At 38.5% G+C, this 22,153-nt stretch overlaps 2 protein-coding genes across 12 annotated transcripts in view; both read right to left on the reverse strand.

Moving 5' to 3' along the window:
* The window catches only part of ARSG (arylsulfatase G), a 119,123-nt gene extending 114,846 nt beyond the window's left edge, over nucleotides 1–4,277 (reverse strand). For 2 of the 6 annotated variants that reach the window (XM_039325368.1, XM_039325370.1), the window contains exon 1: nucleotides 4,199–4,268. The gene's annotated coding sequence lies outside the window, so the exon portion shown is untranslated. Of the gene's footprint in view, nucleotides 1–4,198 lie in introns of all 6 variants that reach the window. The other 4 variants (XM_039325372.1, XM_039325374.1, XM_039325371.1 and 1 more) reach the window with 3 other exon arrangements.
* A 4,809-nt stretch (nucleotides 4,278–9,086) lies between these two features.
* On the reverse strand, nucleotides 9,087–20,343 carry AMZ2 (archaelysin family metallopeptidase 2). Of its 6 annotated transcripts, none has more exons than XM_039325497.1 (7): nucleotides 20,292–20,343; nucleotides 17,007–17,289; nucleotides 16,184–16,357; nucleotides 14,812–14,940; nucleotides 12,520–12,683; nucleotides 9,889–10,065; nucleotides 9,087–9,366 (listed from the first exon to the last, which is right to left on the reverse strand). In XM_039325497.1, the coding sequence occupies exons 2-7, from the start codon at nucleotides 17,287–17,289 to the stop codon at nucleotides 9,220–9,222; spliced, it is 1,074 nt and encodes a 357-aa protein (XP_039181431.1). In that variant the 5' UTR covers nucleotides 20,292–20,343; the 3' UTR covers nucleotides 9,087–9,219. The 6 variants fall into 6 exon arrangements, with proteins under 6 accessions (XP_039181431.1, XP_039181430.1, XP_039181427.1 ...); XM_039325496.1 differs by lacking the exon at nucleotides 20,292–20,343 and adding an exon at nucleotides 20,105–20,280; XM_039325493.1 differs by lacking the exon at nucleotides 20,292–20,343 and adding an exon at nucleotides 20,064–20,280.
* Between the last annotated feature and the right edge of the window lie 1,810 nt (nucleotides 20,344–22,153).

The raw sequence follows: 22,153 nt of genomic DNA on the forward strand, positions 1-22,153 counted from the left end.
AAGATTTTGTTCTGAATACACATAGTACAGATTCAAAATGTTTCTTGATAATCCATTCATAATGGCACTGTATGTCAATTATTCTACTAAGACTATACAAATTAAAATCACTGTGATTCCTGATAGGGTTTTCCTGAAGCCCCTACCAAAAAACAAACACAACCCAAAAAGAAAAAAAAAGTTCAAAATTTATACCATCGCAATGTAGGACATAAATATGTGAATGCTGGGAAATTTTTCAGAGAAATGATTTAAAGCATCCTGATTTTAAATATTCTTATAAAACAACAAAAACTTGATCTTAAGAGCTATTTACTTGCACTCTGTTCTAATAAAATCCTTTACTTTTATCAAGATGCCCTAGAAACAGGACATGGTGTCCCTGTATCTTAAGCAATCCATCTTATCTCCCTGCTGGAAAATTAAGAAGACATATGTTGCAATATGGGATCGTTTGTTTACTTTCAGCACTTTATCACATACAGTAGAGCCTCAATAAACTGCAGAGAGACTGGGAGGAGGGAATAACTAGATTTTCTGGATTTTTTTGGTAGCAAATAAAGTAATAAAATATGAGGCATATGCTAATAAACTTGGTTATTTATTTAGCAAGCATACCATATACTTGTTACATTCCTAGTAAAGCAGAAAATGTAAGGTAGGTATAGCAATGTAAATCTTAAAACCATGTTTGGAATAAAAGGCCACAGTCATGGCAAATGCTGATTTCATACTTATTTCTGGCCTAATCTATCTAAACTGTAGTTCTAATATAAAAGTACCAGAATACAGGTAGTTCTTCTTTAGCAACAAACAGTGACTGTTTGCAAATAAACAGTAATAATAAAAAAATCATATTCCAACCAATGCATTTACCACAATAAAAACCTTCAGTGTGAAACCAATTACAACCTGATCAGTTTCAGGCAACAGGTACCAGGAGGGTTATAATTAAGACTACAAAGCTGAGCTTGTGAATTTGCAATTAACACTTATGGGAGGTCAGAGGGCATAGAAAACAGTTTAGGAAGTGGTAACTTGCTTAAGCAATCTCACAGTCATGCAAAAAGGGTGTGTGTGTGGGGGGGAAAGAGATCAGGTACAGACCTTGTATAAGAACTTGATTCGAATGAGAAGGCACCACTGTGTCTCTCTCTCTCCCTCTTTCAGTCACTTGTTTCCCTTAGTGACTGTTGCTTAGTGATCATTTCACCAGAATCAGTTCCAATCACTGAACAAGGGCAATATATATGAGGAAAAGCATATTGACATGTAGTTGAAAAAATTAGTCGTCTCTGCAAGTTAACGAAGTTCTACTGTGATATTGTTACAAATATTTCCAATACTAAATAATGCAATGTATGTAACTGTCAGCATCTAAAGTTACTATGTATGTACATAACATATTGGTGTGATCAGAACGCATGCATGTGAACAAGATATTCAAAATCAGGATTAAGCATGGTTTGAAGCAGGATGCTGATTTATTCTGTACTGTAAATTAGTGGATTCTGGAAGTGCTACCAAATAATGAGTTTTGCAATAAACTTTTTTTTAATGAAAAAAGTAATTTTGGTTTAAACCTTCTTTTGTTCCAAACTTCACAACTGGTCTTTTTGTTAGTGCTGTCACCCATTCTTTGAGTTGGCAAAAAACCTATTATCAGCATGACATTTGCAGTCTCCACTATAAATTCCTACTTGGCTTCTATTTTAACTTCCCTCCAAGGTAAGGTGAGCAAAGCTTTAATAGGTTTTATATATCTGAAGCTTCAGCTGGAATGATGTCAGAAGGGAAATACCAAAAAACTGGAAATAACTAATCAGACTCTGCTGGCATCTCTCCCCCCTCCCCCCCCCTCATGAAAATGGATCATTATATATGTGGTGATCCTGGACGTTTCTCTACAATCATTCCACCCAGTGCAACTCTTTCTAAAAAGAATACGTCTGGCAAGAAAGGTATTTTGTGTCTACTACACCAAAAGCAGTTTCTGCAAGCTTTTACAAAGAACAAATATACTCACCATCATCCCCATTTCCATTACAAAATACATATGGAATGAAGGATGTCCATTAAGGAGAAAGAGTAGGTATGCATCATATTTTCCTCATAATTAACCAAATTAACCCAATGCGTGTGTACTCACAATAAATTGAACCACACGTGGCTGGGTTCATGCAACAAGCTAAGCTAAAATATGCTCATCAACTTTCTCCAATCTGCTATGCTCCAGATGATTAGGTTTACAGCTCATATTCATAATAATATACTGAATGAAAGGCAATTGGAATTGCTCTGACCTATCTGGAGGGTTTGAGATAGGGAAAGCAGGTAGAAACAGCTGGTAAGTTTGCTTTAAAAAATGATACCTAGCGCCCTCTGGAGTCCTGTTCGTATAATACACCTAGAAAATACTTTCATTTTTAAGTCAATCAGTTGTGACTGCTATACATTCATTCCTTGTTCAGAAAGAGGCCACATACATACATGATCATTAAGAATTAATGCTTAAACACCTTGTTCTCAGGGGAGTCATCAGAACTGACTCTCAATTCACTCCAAAGCATTCCAGATGGTATTAAAAGTTATACTATTTAACAAAAAGCTTCCAGACAGTAAGCAATATCCCATAGAGACTACGTTGGAGGATTTTTAAGAAGAACTGGACAGCCATCTCTCAAGGAGGATTTAATTGGTTTTCCTGCACACTGCAGTGTTGCACTAGATGGCCTTTGTGACCTTTTCCAAAAGCATAGTTCCATGATTTAGAGACCTGCCTCAAGAACAAAACTTCTCACTTGGATGCTGTTTTCATTTGACTGGCATGGAAGGACTTTATGAAACCCATTTAGCAGGAAGGGAAACATTTAAATGAGTCATCTTCCAGAAAATCCATAGGTTGCTTTTTAAACTTCAACAGGTGCCTTGGGCAAAGACCAAACAGTATTTCCATTTCCAAGTTGAAGTGTATGTCAAAAAATTTGAAATTCTTATGCATATCAAACAAAATTACAATGCAAAAACCACATTCCTTTTGATGGAAATGCTATAACTATTGAGAAAGCTTCGGAAGATAAAATAATAAAAGGGAATTGACTATTGAGACTCTAGTATAGGAGATCACCTTAAACCATTTTCAGAGATTTCAAAGCTGGCTGTGCAAGCCAGTATAATCCTCTCTCCAAGAGTTTGGGACGGAGCAGCTCCCTAAATTGCAATCATACTACAGCAACCTTAAGTAGGAAATTTCAATTTGCCGCTACAAGAAAGAAAAAGTTAAAATCCTCAGAGGTCGCCCGGGAGAGAATAGCTATGAGCTGCGCGTAGCATACAAGTCAGAAACCGTGTTTTTAAACCCACTTCTGAATTCGTTTAAGTCGGGGACGGGAGCCGATGCTTCGGGAGTAATTCTGCTTCAGCTCGAGGGTCAGGGTGCTCCCGGGTTAGATGCAAAACGTGTGAAGTTGTAAGAATTAAAAGATCTGAAGCCGGATGGCCCGTTTTAAAAGCGCCTAGTCCGGGAAGGGGCAGAGCAGAGCCGCGGCTGCAGAGCTGGCCGAGGCGAGCCGCCGCGCGCCACGCCCCCCTCCCAGCGCTGGGCGTGGGGCAAGGTTGCCAAGCGGGGCGGGGCAGGGGGCTCCTTCTCTGCCAGCCTACGCAGGGAGCGCAGCATGGAAAATTCCACCGTCCCTCGCCGGAAGCGCCACATCGGGCCTGGCCTCCGCCGTTTCCCAGCTCCAGCTAATGCCTCCAACGTGGGCAAGGCTGCACTCCCTTCTATTCACCGCCTAGAAATAGCTGCCTTCTGAGGAAACCCGCCCGACATCGGGCTGCGCGTGTCGCCAGACACCGTCTAACTTTAGCTAGCAGGGCCGATGCAACTGCACCGCATCCGCCGGAGCCACAACTGAAACCGCTTCTGCAGCCTCGTCGCCCGGGGAAGCGTACCGAAGACAGCTAGTTCGCCGACTGTCCCTCCCCAAACTAGAGGCCGTTCTGCACGCGGGTTGCAAGATTTCTGCGGCTCCGGCCCTTGCTGCGGCCGAAGACTCGCTTCTCCCAGCTTGGCATGGTTGCTCGCCCTCCTTTCAATTGATGCCCCCCCCAACCAATCATCTCAGCTAAGTCAAAGCCCTAAGTCACACCCGTGTTAAAAACCAGGCAACTGTATGGCAAAGGTGGTTTATGCACTCACACGTCCGCACAGCTCACGCACCCCGCCACCGCCGGCGACCAGGTTCCCAGATTCACGGCAAATATTAAGCGAGGTTTTGCGCCTCCCCTTTCCTTGGGTCTGAACCAATCAGGAGGCGCCGAGCCGATTCCGCCCGAAGGAGCCGAAGAGTAGAACTTCAGAATCCCGTCCGCATACAAAACCCAAAATACCTTTTGAGGCAATCGCTAAGTGGTCCCCACTCTCAGGGAGAGGACGAGTTGGTGACAGGAGTTCCCACAGGAAGGTATAGTTTCTCCCTCCTGCTTTTTGCGAGTACTAAAGAGTTCTTTGAAACATCTGCCGGCCCGTAATTATACATCAATTCTTAAATCCACACCAGGTTAATTTCCACTTCCCCTCAAATCTGTTGCCTGCCGTGGCTCAGTATATGGCAGAACAAAGTGCCCCTGGTACCTTCTTCATCAAGCAGCTTAAGTTTGACGGGAGAAGAAAAGTCTGACACACTTGAGTGATTATTGTAAAGACAGAAGCATCCTTGCACCAGATAGGTAAAACTATTGAGTAGGCTTTTCTATTCCAATTTTATTTCGAGTTTCGCCATCCTAAATGCTGGAGAAATTTACCTGCGAAAGAGACATTGATCCCATTGAATTAAATCTTCATATTTCACAGCAAATCATCTCCCTCCACAAAGCTGCAGAGGTAGAGGTGGTGAACAGTAGCAAAGCCTTAGTCTAAATTGTTCATGTTAAAAAATCCAGATTTTCTTGGCTGGGAGAAAGAATGTCTATGCTTGATAAGATACAACTGCACTTAAGAAAATATACTTGGACTTTGTAAAGTAGCAATATATCAAACCACCACCCTAATTAACCTAGGATTGAGGCAAAGGTATTGTTTCCTTAATAGCTCACAGTGGCTGTATTCACCTCAGATTAACAGAAAAACAAATGAACCATATAAGATGTAATGCAAAAGACAATGCAAATGTGATTGCAGCAAATTAAAATGAAACAGAAGGAAGACATAAGTTTCCCATTCTGTTTTGTGTCTTAATATTAACCAAAAATGTCACCAAAAAAAGGCAGATAATCTCAAGTACATTGGAAGATTTTTATTTGATCTTTTTTTCTCCTATATACATATTCAATAAATATTAGTTAATATTTATAATCTGGGTAACATGATCAATATGCCTTATGTCTGTCAGATGGAATTCTCAGCAAAAGTTAATATTCCTGCAAAAAATTATTAAATGGGAAGAAATTATTCCTGTATGCTTTCAAAATTAAAGGTGCTCTCTGGTCAAATATAATTTCTGAAAATCAGAAAGCATCCTGGAAGAAGTCAGTGCCCGTCCAACTGAAATTAACCTTGAAAATTGTACACAGTAGGAAATCCAATTCTACCTAGCTAGGAAGAAGAGAAAAAATATGCTTAAGCATTAATTAGACAAGGAAATATGCTAACTGGATTTAGATTTAAGATGAAAGCACGATTGTGCCAGAATAACAGTAATCCAAACAAAGGAAATTAAAAGATTTTTTCCTCCTAAATCTTAATAGTTTTCTCATTAAAACTGTTTCAGACCTTATGAAGAGGGATGCACTTTAATCAAATTAATCATCAACATCCAACATCAAAAAATGCCCTTGTGTTTGTTTAGTTCTTGTCTTTCCCCTTTGTTCTTTCCCAAGTCATTGCTCAATGTCATCCAGAGGACCATCAGATTAATTTCTTTTTACAATTCTGATGAAAGAGTACCATTTTTATTTATGAACTGTAAAATATGTAGCTTCATTACCTATTAGGAACACATTAAAAACTGAGCTTTTGCAGAGAGCATCCTGATGATATTTATGGACTTCAGTACACCACCTTTATTTTCTTGTTATTTAATGTCAAGAGTTTTTAATTGTAATTTTAAAGGTACTGTGAATATTTTATTTATGATCTGCTTGTAGTCAGACTCCAACTCTGCTGATCCTATGGGGATGACTGCGACATAGTTTCCTCTGGATATCTGGGCTGAATTTGACCCATTACTCCTGATGAATTTGATCTGTTACCCCTGATAAAATGGACAAGGTCTATATTGAGATTAGTGACTTCAGAAGCACAAGTACTGAAGGCTCTGGTCAATTTCATGCCCCACAAATTTCTCTGCATCAGTTTTGAATTTTGATGTGCAAGAAGGATTTATTGATATATAAAACCCATTTGCTTCATAGTGATCAATCTGGATTTATATCTGGAGGATATATGAAATATAATGTTAGACAAATTCTTAATCTAATTGAGTATTTGGACAAGAACAATCAAATCCCTGCGGCTTTGATTTTTTTAGATGCTGAAAAAGCCTTTGATCAATTAAATTGGCAATTTTTACTCAGAGTAGTAGAGGAAATGAATTTTGGGGATAAATTTTTATTTGCCCTTAAAGCAATATATCAACAGCAATCTGCACAAATTATAGTTAATGGGGGTTTAACAGAAGCATTTAAAATTGAAAAGGGTACAAGACAGGGATGTCCTTTATCCCCATTGTTATTTGTTTTAACCATGGAGATTTTACTTATTAAAATTCGGGAGTCACCTAGAATAAAGGGAATAAAAATAAATAAGAATGATTATAGGTTGAGAGCTTTTGCTGATGACTTGGTTGTGACATTATCTCAACCGACAGATTCAGTTAGGGATTTGGTTGAAATTTTACTTCAGTATGGGAAGGTTTCTGGGTTTAAGGTAAATAATAATAAGACTAAAATATTATCGAAAAATATGTCTATGAAGGAAAAGGATATTATAGTTAAATTAACAGGTTTTGAAATAGTGAGAAAGGTCAAATATTTAGGAATTTATTTAACGTCCTCTAATGTTAAATTGTATAAAAATAATTATGAGATATTATGGGTAAAAGAGCAAAAGGATTTAAATGATTGGAAAAAATTACAATTATCTTTGTTGGGGAGAATTTCGGCAGTTAAAATGAATATACTTCCAAAGTTTCTTTTTTTATTTCAGATGATACCTATTTTGAAAAAAGATGCCAATTTGGAAGAATGGCAGAAGGGGATTAATAAATTTATTTGGGCAGGGAAAAAGCCGAGAGTTAAATTTAAAATTATGCAGGATACACGGGAAAGAGGAGGATTAAAGGCACCGAATTTAAAATTGTATTATGATGCAGTGGCTTTAACCTTGATTAGTGATTGGCTCAACTTAACAAATAAGAATATCCTATCTCTTGAGGGATGGGATTTATTATATGGATGGCACGCATATTTAATTTATGATAAAAAAATGGATCAGGTTTTTAAAACCCATATTTTGAGAAGTGCCTTGCTACGTGTCTGGAAAAAGTATTACTATAGGTTAAATTATAAAATTCCAATTTGGGGGGTTCCAGGACACGTGATAGAGGGAGTATCTAGGGGAGTAAATTTGGATAAGATTTCTTATAAGGAATTACTTAGTTTGGTTGGGCAGCATTGGCAATTAAAGCCTTTAACTGAGTTGAAGCAAGAAAATATTGTATATTCTTGGTTTTATTATAATCAATTGTTATTGAGGTGGAATATAGATAAAAAGGTTGGTATTATTTTAGAGGATGTGAATTTGGTAAAACAGATTAAAGATCAAAGTCGATTTCATATAAAAAGAATTTATAGTGCTTTAATAGAATTGGACTCTGAAACGGAGTTAGTTAAAGATTGTATGATTAAATGGGCACAAAATATCCAAGAGCCAATTTTACTAGATACATGGGAGACAATTTGGGTTAGAAATGTAAAATTTACTCAAGCACAAAATTTAAGAGAAAATTTTTATAAAATGTTTTATAGATGGCATTTGGATCCCCAAAAGTTGTCCCGCATGTATCCGAAATTATAGCCCAAATGTTGGAGATGTGGAAATTTAGATGCAACTTATTTTCATATTTGGTGGACTTGTAAAGATATTAAAGCTTTTTGGATTAAGATTTGGTGGAATATTCAAAAGATTTTTAAGAAAAAGATAAAGTTTACTCCGCAATTATTTTTGTTGGGTATTATTGTAGATTTGGATGTTAAAGAAACTAATTTGATGTTGAACTTCATAATTGCTGCAAGATTATTGGTGGGGCAATATTGGAAGAAAAACTTATTGCCTACTTTGGAAGAATGGATACTTAAAGTGTCTAATTTAGCAGAAATGGCGAAAATCTCCACCTATTTGAAGGATCACTCACAAGAAAGATATATTATGGTTTGGAGAAGATGGATTGATTATATTCAGAAGTATGAAACTGAAAAGTATTATCTTGCTTTTGAATAGATTTTAGATAATTATTAATAGTATTAATGGTATTATTATTTTTGTCTTAATTTGTTAATATTTGTTTTGAGAAGGAGTTAAAGTGTATTATGGTTTTGATTGATAGTTTAGTTGGTTTATGTTAGCTAGACTATGTTTGTTTATTTGTTACCCTGTAATCAGCTCTGGGAAGTGGGGGTGGGGGGAAGGGGATGGGGTGGGTTTATATTGTAATTTGTAAAACTTTTAATAAAACAACAACAACAAAAAAAATCCATTTGCTTCCATTCCACTTCTTGTTTCTTGCAAATAAACAGGATTCATAATGAAATGCAGACATGACCGTTTGCTGAACAGGCAGAGAAAATGCTCCTTTAAGTTGCTGATGTTTGTTCCAAAGTCATGTAAGCAGATATTTTACAGACAGAAACAGGGCTCAATTTGTCAATCAATATTGTAGACAAAACAACTGATTCAGATGCCTGACAGCAGTTCCATGGACTGCACCATAGCTTAACTCCTTCAGTATAAGAAATAAATAATGTGTTATTAGGCTGTGTTAGACATTCCAAGAAAAAAGAGTAACTTAACAGAGACAAAAGAAAACAGGTAGAACAAACAGCTTAAATATTTACTGTAAGGTTTTTAGCTTTCAACTTAAAATATATTTAATTCATCGCCACACTTTAGTAGTGATTATACCATTGGAATAAGAGCATTCCCTTTGAACCTGCGTAACAAACCTATTTCTGGAGGATGTCTAAACATTTCATAAGCAACTCATAACTTTCTGTAAATGATTCCACCGGCTTTGGCAATCCTCCTCTAGCTTCACTGCTGTGCCCTTCTTCCGTTCCATTAGCTTTATCCTCTATCCATCTCTGCAGGGCCTAAAGGAATTAGAAACTTTATTCAAAATGGCCATGCACAGTAACAACATATAAGCAAGCTATTTAGTATCAAGTCAAATTTCTACACTGATGACTTCTTTTTCACAGACTGTAACACAGATCAATTTTCTTCAGAGATGCATTTCATTTCCTTAATGTCATAAAGAAAACAATGAAACAAGCCATAATTCTCTCATGTGTGTTAAATCAATCCTATACATACAAGTGGCTGGATGTGACAGATCAATGGATTAATTTTTCAGAAGTTGCTTTTTTTTTTTACAAGTCCAACTGCCCAGCAGATTTTTCTATTTATTCTGCCAAGCTGAGCTTTTGACTTTAGCCCCTAACTCTTCCTTGACCTCATCATTACCATCAACAGCGCAGAATGGAAACTGGCATGCAGTGGAGCAAAGTAATGAATCCGTCCGGCTTAATCTGGATTTCTCATTTCTGCCAGAGCTGGAAAGAGCAGCATTTAAAGCAGTTCTCACACTGTTAAAGGATCCTGAAGTGACATACCTTGTATCTTTCCAGAATGCTGAACCCAAGTACAGATTGCAGCTTGCGCAAGCAAATAGGACAAAGATCTAAAGGACGTCTGTCTGATTCCTCCAAATGATTAGATCCTTGCATAACACACTCTAACCACTGGCAGTGATGGAGCCCAAAGATGTGTCCAATCTCGTGAGTCAAAGTCTGAAACACAGATATAGCCAAATCACATCAGCCAGCTTAAAACCCACAGCAGTTGTGCTGAATAAGAGCTTGATAGTCCCTATAGCACTGCTAGCTATTTTTCAAATCAGAGTGTACACTTTGGTTGCAGGATTTGGAATACCTTAGATGGCAAAATCATTTTATAGTGGGAAAAATGATGAGCGAATTCTTGCTCTGCCACAGAATATGAATGGAAGAGTTCTACTTAAACCAGCCTTCTCATTATGTTTGACTTATAATATGTCTATTGATCATGGACTTGAATAATTGTAGTTGCAATCCTGGGTGGGTGTTTGAATCACAAGAGATTTTGTGAGAAAAGGTAGAACTGGCTAGTGGAATAGACTGGTATTGGATTACAATTGGAGATGGCCAGACACAAGGCCAATTTCAACCACAGAAATGTGCTGGATGACTTTGGGTCAGGCACTCTCACCCCAACCTCATAGCTTTGCTATCTGAACAGCTAGAGAAAAGGCAAGTGATAAATTTAACAAACAAATCAAAAGTATTTAGCCTTTTTTATTTACCTTTATACTTTTCATTCAATATAAATATTAATCAATCCATTTTAATCTTTTAGCAGAACAATATTAAAGATATGAAAAGTACAATAAAAATAGTGAGTCAAAACAGATTTCAAGCTTTAACTTCTAAAAGTTTTCTCTAAACCACAAGCCAATGATCTTCTTGTGCAAAAAAGTGTCCTCACACTTCTGCATGATTTCAATCTAACATCCAAATGATCACATGAATTAAAGTAATATTTTTGGTCTAGATTAATATTGATAAAATAATCATTGAAGGAAATATTTTATTTCTTGAAAGAATGGAGTTATGGTATTCATATCACATGCTTATCCTATGGTAGGAATGATCTTTTGGTTTTGTGTGACATATTAACACATAAACAAACAAGCTGAATTATCACAATCAGCTAGGTTAAAATGTGGTTGACCAGGTTTGTGATGCCAACCTAATCAGCTGCTCTTTCCTCACTATGTCCTTGTAACATCTAGTGGCATCTAATAATCATTCTGCTAAATTGTAATTAAAAAGATAGGATTTATAATGCTGTAATGATGATGAATAAGTGATCATAGAACAGTGGTGGCAAACCTTTTAGAGACCGAGTGCCTGAACTGCAACCCAAAACCCACTTATGTATCGCCAAGTGCCAGGTGGGCGTGGCCCAGTGGGTGGGCATGGCTGTGGTGGTCATGGCAGACTGGCTGGGTGTGGCCAAGGTAGGCATGGTCACCTTGATGTTGCTTGTGGGGAAGGATGCCTGTAGAAGCCGGGCAGGGTTAGGGAAGATCCAGGGGGTCTCTGGCAGGTGGGGCGGTGGGCAGGCTTGTCCTGCGGGGTGAGACGAGGCAAGGCGAGGCAGGGCGGGGGTGCCATTGTCGCAGGGCAAGGCGAGGCAGGGGCCAGGGTGACTGCTGCCTGACACCATCGGCCCCCGCACACAGAGGCCAGCCAGCGCATGGGGGGCTGACAGTGTCTGTCAGCAGCCACAGCCTGCCAGCCCCTCGACCAACACACTCTGGGGCTCCGCAGCCAGCCCCAGCAGTTCAGAGAAGCTGCCTCTGAGCTGGCTGGCCGACAGCTGAGGAGGCGATGCAGTGGGTCGTGCCCAGGAAAAGGAGAGCATGCGAGGCCAGGAGGGATGGGATAGGGGGAAGGAAACCAGTTGTGCTGGGATGCATCCGGCCATGTGGGACCTCGGTGAGTTAGTGGGCAGCTGATTGAAGAGGGATGGTTGCTATCTCCGGGGCATGGCGCGTGTGCCCACAGAGAGGGCTCTGAGTGCCGCCTCTGGCACGCGTGCCATAGGTTCACCACCACTCTCCTAGAAGATCTTATAAATCACTAGTGGGAGAACAGCCAGTATCCATTTCAAATCATTTCATTTTTAACGATGACAAAATAACTTAATTTTAATTATATTAACTGTTTATGATTATTTGTCATATGGCATACATTAACTATAAAATTGCAGGAATAAAGGAATCAGATTCCTTGTAATGTGAATCTGAGGAAATCTTCTCAAGAGACTTCTATGTAGCTTAAGAAAAATAAACTGCAGGATTATTACACTTCCAATCCAGTCAAGCTTCTTCCCAAGCTCTAAACGAAGTGTTTCCCAACCCGAGCAATTTCTAAATCTGTGGACTCCAACTCCCAGCAAGCGGATTATGGAATTTTGGGAGTGGAAGTCCCAGAACTTACAAGTTGCTGAGGTCAGAAAACACTACTATAAACACACGACCCACATGTTGAAAAATTTTAATAGGCTACTGTTCCATTAATAAAAGGAGCTGGCACTGCTTTAAAACTAAGCAAGGATATTAAAAAAGAAATTTGGTTTCAATATAATATCAATATAATATAACTCAATGTAATATAACTCTAGCAATTTAAAACACTTACTTTGCAGGATCTCAGAAGCAGTTTACTAGTGATCTCAGGTGTATAGTAACCATCAAACACAGAATAGTCAGCTGCAGGAAGCTTTTTCGTTGTTTTCAATCTGCCCTGGTAGTTTGCACTGTAGAAGTCACTATCGTATCTGGCAAAGCTGAAGATCCCCACCCCTTATCAAAACAAAAGGGAATTCAAATTAAAGTTGTACCAACAGGAGGCTGCTGTATTAACCATACATACAAACGGTATATATACTACACGAATTCAAAAGAATACTTCCAGTATAGAAACCTTGCAGCCCACTTCTAAGCCCCAAGAGTTGTCACAAAACTGCAACTTTTAAAATGACAGGAGGAAGAAATTGTTAAATATAATAGACTAATCAGGTTCCATATTTAATTCATGACTATTTATTTTAATTACATTTAAATTCAATTCAATCTTTGACATAACCACTTTTTACTGCCTAGCCCTTGGCACGATGCCAAAGCTAAGTATTATCCTTGGCTTGGAAAAAGATCAAATATCTAAGTGTGTGTGTGTGGGGGGGGGGGGGGAATCTTGCTGTTTCAGAGCAACAATCTCTTTGTGCCTTGAAGTAAAGGTGTTTTCTCTTTCACCCCATCTGGATCAATTCAGCTGCAAAACAGTCTGTTCAGCAAGTGAGTTTAGAAAGGGCAGCAAAGTCCTCCAAAACACTTCTGCGCTGGAGCTTAGCACCACCCTTTTGGAAAGGCAGATCAGAAGAAATGGGAGAGGAGAAATGGAGCCCAAGTAAAGACTGAAAGGATCCTAATGACATCTCACATATTCAGTTAATTGAAAAAAAATACTGGAATATGAGAAGTCCTTGGTGCTGTCTGAGCTTGGTTGTTTTCTTGCAGACATTTCATTACCCAAACCACTAACGTCATCACTGCACAGTGCACACCAAGAAGAGATTGGACAACCATTTGTCCGAAATGGTACAGGATTTTCCTGCATGAGCAGGGGGTTGGACTAGAAAATCTCCAAAGTCCCTTCCAACTCTGTTATTCTGTTAAACAACCAAACTCAGAGAGCACCAAGGCCCATTCGTTTCAACTCTGAGCTACAAATATTCTCCTTTACTATCACAACTTCTTTTTGTGCAAGTAACCATTTCAGAGAAGAAGGTGTCTTTGGTCAGGAAAATGAGGCTTGAGAAAGTATACCACCTCCCCGATAGTTTCATGTTCCCTTGTTTGCATAAACCAAGATAACCAATGTATGGCTATCAATACAAATGCTTTACTCCAAGATGGCAAAGTAAAGGCTCCTAGGCTTTATTATAAAAAGGCTTCAAATGTACAGTACGACCATTGCCCTCTTCTGGTCAATGGCAGTACAACATAACCCAATCCTTAAATATTCCTGAGCCTCAAGATAGAATGCCGCTGCTCATTAGAGTACCTGTCAGTTTTTATATGTGAATAAACCCTTCTAGATTGCAAAGATTGTGGAAGATGATTCATATAACCAGAGCTATATTAGAACTCAATGCACTCTTCCAGCATTCTGAGATTGAGATTACACTAACATTTAAAGTGATTTACTTGTTTGTACTTTAGCATGCTAATAAATGTGCAAACCTTGTCAAGGTCAATTAATTACATGATCCTTGGGCTTGCCAGTAAAAGACTTATTTCTGCGTGGAAGATCTCTTCCCAAGATGCTGAGCACCGGTATCAGGCCAATCACACAGGAATGAAGTGCCATGCCTGCATTTTCAGAATTCTTTCTATCCTAATTTCTTGCAAAACTGAGAAACTATGGATATACCAATGTGCAATCAAGAAAACTGCATGAATGCCTCCATGAAGCTAGCAGAAAATAAAACTGACTGTAGATGTTACTTTTACTTTTTCATAGGGACATATAACATTTGCACTACGTTGCACTCTGATGCAGCCTGAAGTTACAAAAGCAGGATCCTGTTTCCACCTATTCCTCTTCTACACTGATAAACAAGGAATGCAAAAATATTGTTATGTTAACTCAAGGCACATTAAAGTGCACCTGAGTTAAAGGGAATCAGTCCGTGATTCCTCAAGCAACAGAGTTGGCTTTTACTGAAAACTTGCAGATCCAGTTTTCTTGCAGTGCAAAGCCCTTCCCCCCCCCCACTCATTTGCACTTTCAGTATGGTCACAACAATTCTCAAGTAATTTTCTCTTTATATTCAGAGGTAATTCCATTTCATATGAACAGTGAAAAGATGATTGGCCAAGGTCATATTATAAGTCATCCTGAGAACTTAAAAGGAAGCCAGTCAGATACCTTCTGTTAAGGAGGCTTGTCCAAAGACAAAATTCCAAGAGTCCTTCGGGTAAAGATCTATCATGGTTATTCCCACAATGCAAAAAGCATCCTTTGGCTTTTTTTTCTTTAGGTAATTCAAGAGATACCCTATATGAAAAACAGGTATCAGTGTCTCTCCACAGAAGGCAGTAATTGCATAATCAAGAACTGCAGCCATAACAGTAATCCTGAAATAAGAGAGATATTAAGATGACCTCTCCAAGTTACATATCACAGAAACACAAGGAAAATAAGGACTATGAATTTAAACCTAATCATTTTGAATTTAGTTCCTTTAGAATGAATGTGAAATTTGCAGTTAAACAACAAATCTAAGCATGCTTCATTTGTTTTACGATGGGGTATTTACCATATTTACCATGAATGTACAAAAGCACCAGCAAAAAAGAACCATACAGCATTTCAACAGCAACACATTTTATATTCATCAGATTTTGGTTTCAATCCTCAGCATCTTTAAATTAAAAGAATTAGGTAAGAGATGAAATGAAAGATCTCTGCTTCTGGTCAGGAGGAAAAAATATCTCTACTCACAGGAAGACAAATAGCAATAGCAATAGCACTTAGACTTATATACCGCTTCACAGTGCTTTTCAGCCCTCTCTAAGCAGTTTACAGAGTCAGCATATTGTCTCCCACAATCTGGGTCCTCATTTCACCAACCTTGGAAGGATGGAAGGCTGAGTCAACCTTGAGCCCCATCAGGATTGAACTGCTGAACTGCTGGCAGTCAGAACTAGCCTGCAATACTGCATTCTAACCACTGTGCCACCACGGCTCAAATACACAGACTTCTAGGCTGCTTAATAAATCTCATCATAAGATAGGGCAGGGGTAGGCAATCTCGGCTCTTTTATGACTCATGGACTTCATCTCCCAGAACTCCCAAGTCAGCATGGCTGACTTGGGAATTCTGGGAGTTGAAGTCCATGAGTCATAAAAGAGCCGAGGTTGCCTACTCCTGGGATAGGGTGTAGCTCAGCATGTCTATACAAAGCAAATAAGGATACAATACTGACACAGAAGGTAGGCTTTAATAGCAACTCTAACCTATGATCAGTCAAGTTAGTCCTTCATTGAGCATCATCTTTTTTGACTTTTGATTACAATCAGTTACTCAAGATCTAAAATGTCAGCCTTTTTACTTGCCCAAGAAAATATTACAAAATTATTTATTTGTATTTATTTATTAAGTTTATATGCTGCCCATCTCACCAATAAGACAACTCTGAGCACCTGAATACACCTGAAATTTACAATCCAGTTGAGAAAAATTGATCAAAATCGCAAGAATGAATTAGTCTATCACAGTTTTGTCTATTCTTTGTACCTGCATGAATTTGCAGATTTTGTGTGTATTCATTGATTCGAAAAGCACAACCTGTGTGTGAAACAGGCATTGGGTCTAGGATCCTTACAGTCAGGTTGTAGTAAAATGCTTCACAGTAATCTCTCAGCCATTTCAAGTAGACATCTGTGCTAACTTTGGCATCTCCAAAAGAACCTAGGTTCAGAAAACATCAGTTTACAGCAGTTTTTTTTCCCTTCTACTATTTATAGGCAAATTTGTCATATAAATACAACAGTAAAATGTTAACTTTCCTTTGTAGAGTAGAAACAATTAGCTTATTTTAAAAGAGAAGAGAAAAAGCCAAAGAATATTTAGTGAACAAAAATAGCATTGCAATATAAAGAGCAGCTATCATGATCCATGGAAATGAAGGACCTTAACTACATGCCCACTTAGATATATATTTTATTACTCAAAAATAGGTTCTTTTGAATTTAAGCATGCACTGGGCTTTATGTTTTATTATCTTTGCTTTCTTAATTTCCATTAGACACAGTATAAATCTGATCTCCTACATATTGTGTTAGGAAGAGTTGGACTGCCTTAGCAACCTTCTCAAGTAGAAACTCATCCAACTCTATCACTTGTTGCCCTTGTAAGAATATGTAGGATGCATTTGTAGGAGTATGTAGGATTCTTTAGCTCAAGCTATCAGTTCAGAGAAAATTATCCTGAAAAACCAGCCTGATAATATCCAGGTTTGGATGACAATTGTGCAAGTGGAAAGCTTGAAAACGCCTTTTTAATTAATTGCTATGTAATGGTTCAATAAACATTTTCATAACTGCTTCTTTAATATTACCAATGGGCTGGATGTAAATCTTTCTCTTCTGTGGGGTTGGCAAATTTCTGCAGGGGTCATGATAAAACTGTGAAAAATCCTGGGTGGGTTCTGGATGTGAAGAGATCCAGTCTGATTCAGAATGCAGAGTTATAGGCTTAAAAAGAGCACTGCCTGGTTGAAATGCTTCATTCAGCAAATGCTTCTCCTTGGGATCAAACTTCTCATAAAGCTTCAAAAGTTGTCTGTCCTTGGAGATCAGAGCTGTTTTCAATGTCTCCTCAGAATGCTTAATTACCTTCATCTGGTAACAAGAAACAAAGATGAATATTGGTTATGAAATCTGGCTCTTACATGCATTTTTATTTTAAACAGTTCCTCTTCGCAATCAGTTAAGTCTTGCAAATTCCTCTGATTCTTATTGCAAGTAGATAAGTAAGAAGTCAAGGCCTGGGCATGCAGCATATATTCAGCAAGGATCATGTCCTACCCATGCAACAATCAACTTCTCCATTCTCTTCCTATTTCTGTACCAACTATTATTTCATAACCAACTTCTGCTTTCCAACAAGATCACCATGGGGAAGATTTGCTGTAAGCTGTCTTCAGTCTAGTTCCTGAATTAGTTCACTGATCACAACTTTTTAAAAAATCCAGTAAATGCAGTGTTGGTTTGAGGTTTATTGTTGACTAGGATCCAGATGATTCTCATATAAGGCATAATTCATAACAACTTTAATCTCTGTGGTACATAAAATTTATGTATTATTTGAGTCCCTGATTCATTGCATCTAACATTTTCTCCTCAGTTATGCTAATCTGGAACATCTGCAAACATTAAACTGTGGAAAGGATTAATGGAGCAGTTTTCCATTTTCTATCATTAGTGGACAGATCGTGTATTTTTCATTTAAAAATGATGTGGTTACATTGTGAAGTGACTGTATGGAGACTCTTTTATTCTTTTTAAGATTGTGTTCTGCCATCTTTTGATCAACCCACATCTCAAAGTACAACATTGAGTTATTAGATTTTATCCCATCTTTCCTTCAAGAATTCAAGATGGCATACATTGAACTCTGTCCTCCTACTTTTCCCCAGAACAACTTGGTAAGTTACGCTGGGCTGGGAGAAGGAGAAAAAGTGGTCTAGTCACCTAGCGAGTTTCCACTGATAACAGCAGCTTGAACTAGGTTTCCCTGGTACCAATCTACTATGAGGTATATGTAGCATACACATGTGGTTAGATGGAATTTATGAGATCCTTTAAAAGAGAAAGAATGAATTAAGGCATCTAAAAAATAGAATATCTTTCCTTTTCTTTGTCTCATTTCATACATTAATGTCTTTGGTTTACTATTTCTTATTCTTTTTCTGCACTTTGCATATCATTTCAACCTAGAACTAAGGAGAAACTTCCTGACAGTTAGAACAATTAATCAGTGGAACAGCTTGCCTCCAGAAGCAGTAAATGCTCCAACACTGGAAGTTTTTAAGAAGAGACTGGACAGCCACTTGTCCGAAATGGTGTAGGGTTTCCTGCCCAAGCAGGGGGTTGGACTAGATGACCTCCAAGGTCCCTTCCAACTTTACTACTACTACTATTATTATTATTATTATTATTATTATTATTATTATTATTATTATTATTATTATTATTATTTCTTCTTCCAAAAGAGATTATGATGAATATGAATGCATGTCTTGCATTTATATACTAATAAATCTTGAAAATAACATATTTCCACTTTTTACTGCACATCGATGGCACCCATAAACAATTTTCAACAGGCTGGGAAAGCTAGAATAATGATATTACTTGTCCAAGACTTGAGAATCTCTAATGTCTTTCTTTCTAAAAATAACACACAAATATAATACCATATTCCATACCAGATATCATACCATATTTTTGAAAGTCCTCTCGGTTTCAAAAATTACCTGTCATATGGGAACAGATTTCTAAAAAGATTGCTTTTCAATCTAATCTCATAGAGATTGGGAAGCAAATTAGATCTTTCTAATTTAACTAAGAAAATACAATTTTCTGTTCTTCAGCTAAATTTTCAGAACCTGTTTCAAAAGGTATTCTTATACAACATATTTCCAAAAATGTTTTAAAAGTTTTGAAAGAGTCACAAAAGTTTTTAGTAACTTTTATCAATAATTCTACAGAATATATATTTGCAATGCATATATACAGGGTAGCAGGCAGAATTATAATCTTTGGCTATTTTTTCTACATAACCATAAACACATTCTAGGAGATTATAATTTATTGGGAACAGGTTTCATGTTTGTACATTCACGTTTGCATATTCATAAAGTTGAGTTTGTTTTTACATTCCTTTTCCAAAATTTCACTGGATTCTGGAAAAAAAATAACAATTTAATTGGATAACCCAGCAGCCCAAAAAATTACTGAGTTTGTATTTTAGAGTTCCAAAAAGCAAAGTAGTAAGACATTTATTAAAACTTGCTTTAGCATATTCCTCTCAATTGGGCTAGTATATCAAATCCTCTCAATTCCACGATAAGCAACCCATTGTTTAAGAGGGGTAACTTGGAGATGCAGTTTAATATTAGCCCCCATTTTCCACCAACAGCCTGTTCCACTTGCACTCTCTCCTGATATATGGTGCTCCAAAAGCACCTCCCCAATCGTCAGGTGCAATTTATGGATGACAGGGTATCACAAAGGAGTTCAGCAAATAAAGGCACCTCTGCTTTGAGCTTGATTTCAGGTGAGCATCTGGACACATCCAGGTAATTATCCTGGCAATGCTGTGAAAATGATTAGCCACTGCCATATTGAAGGATTTTGCTGTTGTTCAGTTTCTCAATTTGGTCTACAGTCCTGCCAGTGGGCTAGGATTTCCCATGTCAGAAAGGGTAACTAGCTCTGATCCGGCTTACCATTATTATGTTCCTGAAATCATCTATGTTTACCAAGGTAGCTTACCACCTAAGACAAGAAAGCCTTCCACTCTCCCCATTTACTCACGTCTGTCTTACATCTCCATGTTACGTATATATATTGGTCAATTTCTGTAGTGATTTAATATAGAAACAACATACTGCGACGGGGATAATTTGATCTTCAATGTAAGCTCAAATACCGGAAGAGAGAGCCAACTTTATTCTGAAATGGCGCCCAAATCAGGCTATCCCCTGCCTGCTGCAGCTGACTAATCCCCATCTTCCAGGAAGCAGCCGCTCCCTCGCCCCCGTTGACACCGCCCAAAGTGCATGCTCCCCTCTCACTGCACGGGGCTGCTGTTATTGCTGTCACTGTTGATAACTCACGCATCGGCCGGCCTACCGCTTCCATGCCTCCGTTGCTAGGCCACCGATCCCGCCCCCCCCCCCACCCGCAGTCTCAGCGGAAGCTATGCGCGCTCTCTCCTCGAGGAGTTTCTTTCCTAACGCCCGTACTTCTCTGTCGCCAGACCACGTGTGAAGGCTCACGCGGGCTCACCTCAGGAGAGGCGCTGCCCACGCGGGAGGTTGGGGAGTCTCGGCGTCTGCGTTGTGTGCCGTAGAGGCGAAGGCGCGAGGCGGCCGGGTGTTTTAACGTGCGCGTTTGTGTTGCTTTATCTGCCACGGTGACATTGGACGTGTAGCTAGAGAACTGCGGCATGACAGCCGAAGTATTTTGTGGTCCGTAGCAGAGCATGATGGCGTGCTCTGTTGGCATGACATGCTCGCTGAAGGTTTAGTAAGTTAACCCAATTTTGTACATTTGTCACGACGCGGAATTAATAAACGAATCCTGGAAGATGGGTGTGCCCAGTGGGTTTAAAAAAAAACTAGTCCAGGGCTTCCTCTGAATCCAAAAAGTAACATGAAGTCAATAAGCTGCAACTAAAAATGTGCAAATGTAGCCAGCATCTCTATGAAGAAAGTGTCTCGACGTTACGCTCGCCACCCAAGCAGCAGCACTAGGCAGAGTCCCGCCAAAAGTTTGTGGGAGTCGGCTGCAGACTTGTATGAATAGCACTGTAAATGAAAGCTTTGCTGCAACCACACACCACTAGTTTGGGATTCCGGGAAGCCTTTGTACAGACTACACACAAATGGCTCTATATACACACATTGACAGGGATGTCTCTTGATGCCAGAATGCAACATCTGAAATGGGGCTGTTTATGCAGCGAACTGTAGCAGGTAGGAATGGGGCTGTGCTTTTACTTGCCAAAATTACTTTGGTTAGACTGCACACAGTAGCAAACAATGGCGAGTTTCTATAGTTTGTTGAGCTTAACTGTGGCTGGCTACTTTGTAGCTCAGTCTGTTGTGTGAACTAAATCTCTGGTTTTGGTTCTGTAAATTAACCCAAGCATTTGGATTAGTATTATTTAGGGCAGGGGTCTTCGAACTTGGCCCTTTTATGACTTGTGGACTTCAATTCCCAGAATTCCTCAGCCAGACTGGCTGAGGAATTCTGGGAGTTGAAGTCCACAAGTCATAAAAGGCCCAAGTTTGAAGGTCCCTGATTTAGTGCATATAGGGGTAGTCTTTGACAACCATTCATTTAGTGACCATCTGAGGTAACAACAGCACTGAAAAAAGTGACAAACTATTTTTCACACCTATGACCATTGCAGCATTCCTATGGTTGTAAGTGGGGGACTATCTGTATTTAGTGAAGAAGGGATGTTCCTTAACAGAGCTGACAGAACAGCTGACAATAGTATATATTACAATGAGCAGCTAATGTTTTGACACTCACTCACACACATACATATCAAAGCAACATAGCAAATTGATTAGAATTTTAAAAGAGAATATAATGAGGGCTCTTCCCATTACAATTGATACCAATGACATATAATTTCAATATTTTGATTGCCAAATCTGGGAATAACTGCCCCAGTTAAGTTAGTGTACAGTACAAAGATGGGAGCATATGGATAAATACTAGAGTATTCTTAATTTTATATAAGACTTCATTCATATTCATTAGAACATTAGCTTTTGGAAACAAATGAATGTATTAATATATGCTAGCTAGATAGCAGCCACATACAGTGAGGGAAAAAGGTATTTGATCCCCTGCTGATTTTGTAACATTTGCCCACTGACAGAAATGATCAGTCTATAATTTTAATGGTAGGTTTATTTTAACAATGACAGAATAACAACAAAAAAATCCAGACACATGCATT

This window comes from Crotalus tigris, unplaced genomic scaffold (assembly GCF_016545835.1).
Source record: "Crotalus tigris isolate CLP2741 ecotype Arizona unplaced genomic scaffold, ASM1654583v1 scf7180000024337.5909745, whole genome shotgun sequence".
In the NCBI taxonomy this organism is placed as follows: Eukaryota; Metazoa; Chordata; class Lepidosauria; order Squamata; family Viperidae; genus Crotalus; species Crotalus tigris.